Raw genomic sequence first — 1,398 nt, 5'->3', positions numbered from 1 at the left:
CTCAGCAGCCAAAACCTTTTCTGCTTTCCCCTCATTTATCGTCTCACCTGTCTCTGCTCTTGTTTTTCTTTTTCTTCTTGCGACTGCGCTTCTTTGGAGGAGAATCTGATTCATCTGAATCTTCCAGCAACCTGAGAGAGAAAACAAACAAACAAACCAGACTCTAAATAATAATCAAAACATTAATTAATAATTAATTTGATGTGCACTCAGGCTCTGAAGGTGTTTTTATGTCCTCCTCACGTGTATTTCTGTTGCTGTTGCCTCTCCCTCTCCAGTCGTTCCTGCTCCCTCTTTTCCTTCTCTTTCTCCTTGCGGTCAGCGTGGAAGGACGATCCGTCCACGTAATCGCTGGCGATGCCAAAAGCAGCGCGAAGGCGGTCATTCTTCTGCTGGTTGGCTGCAGCGAGGGCATGCGTCTCTGTCACCCTGAGAAGAAACAGTAAAAACCCAACAACACGCTCTGAAGGATTAGAAGTTTCTGTCATGCTGTTTTCCAGAGTTTAGGCACCTGGGTAGCACGTGCAGACCAAGCTTCCTGTAAATTCTGCAAATAATGAGCTGGTGCCCCTGAACATCACACTGTAGCTCTAATATTAAGACATGGCAGGATTTTACAAATGTAATTAACTGGACGTTCTTTTAAATTAATGGACACAAGACGACAATTTTAGCCTTATTCCTTCCGCTGCAACCCTCTTGCTGTCAAATGAGCTCACAGTAAGTAAAGAACCAAAAGAAATAAACTGACAGGTGTGATTATCCTCCGTGCAAACTGTATATGAGGTCAGCAAGTACGAGGCCGGGTGCTGGTTTATAGAAAAATATGTTTCTTGAAACCAATAAAAGAAAACAGGCAACCAAAGTTGCTTCAAGGAATCAATTTGTGATTTCTTTTGTTATTAATGAGGACATAAATGCTTACGTTGGTCTCTCGGTGGAGGCGGGTGCAGGCTCCTCTTTCTCCTGCAGCATCATGCGGAAACTGTTCACCTTCTCCTCGATCTCCTCAGCAGAATACCTGAGCGTTCACACAAAGAAGATTTAGCAATATGCAGAAGTCGGTGTAACAGCACGCTGCACTACCAGTACTTTCTCCCTCCCACTGAAGCAATCTGGGTGGACTGATTACATATTTCTAAAGACACGGTTCAATATTTTTGTGAGAGAGAGAGAGAAAAAAAAACTCAGTTAAGAATAAGCTGGAAATCCTCACGATTCAAGAAGCAGAGACCTTCAAACACACAGCAGCTTAGATAAAGAGATTCATTTTGAGTTCAATAACCATATTTACCCTTGCTCCTCCATCATGTCCTGCAGCTCGGCACACTTCACCTCCAGCTGCCTCTTCCGCTGGTGCTCCAGGATGTCGGCATTGGGCTGCCTGTTGAGCTGGCT

The 1,398-nt window shown here is 44.3% G+C and overlaps 1 protein-coding gene across 1 annotated transcript in view; it reads right to left on the bottom strand.

Annotated features, from left to right (window-relative positions):
- Positions 1–1,398, bottom strand: part of srrm2 (serine/arginine repetitive matrix 2) — an 11,584-nt gene that overhangs the window by 8,130 nt on the left and 2,056 nt on the right. The window contains exons 2-5 of the mRNA XM_013912618.1: positions 1,295–1,396; positions 926–1,021; positions 244–429; positions 48–131 (exon numbers count right to left, since the gene is read on the bottom strand). Of these exons, the coding sequence (XP_013768072.1) occupies positions 48–131; positions 244–429; positions 926–1,021; positions 1,295–1,396 (468 nt within the window). The remainder of the gene's footprint in view (positions 1–47; positions 132–243; positions 430–925; positions 1,022–1,294; positions 1,397–1,398) is intronic.

Source organism: Pundamilia nyererei, unplaced genomic scaffold, assembly GCF_000239375.1.
Source record: "Pundamilia nyererei isolate P.nyererei 1_Seehausen unplaced genomic scaffold, PunNye1.0 scaffold00095, whole genome shotgun sequence".
NCBI lineage: Eukaryota > Metazoa > Chordata > Actinopteri > Cichliformes > Cichlidae > Pundamilia > Pundamilia nyererei.
This window is presented reverse-complemented; position numbering and strand designations above follow the sequence as displayed.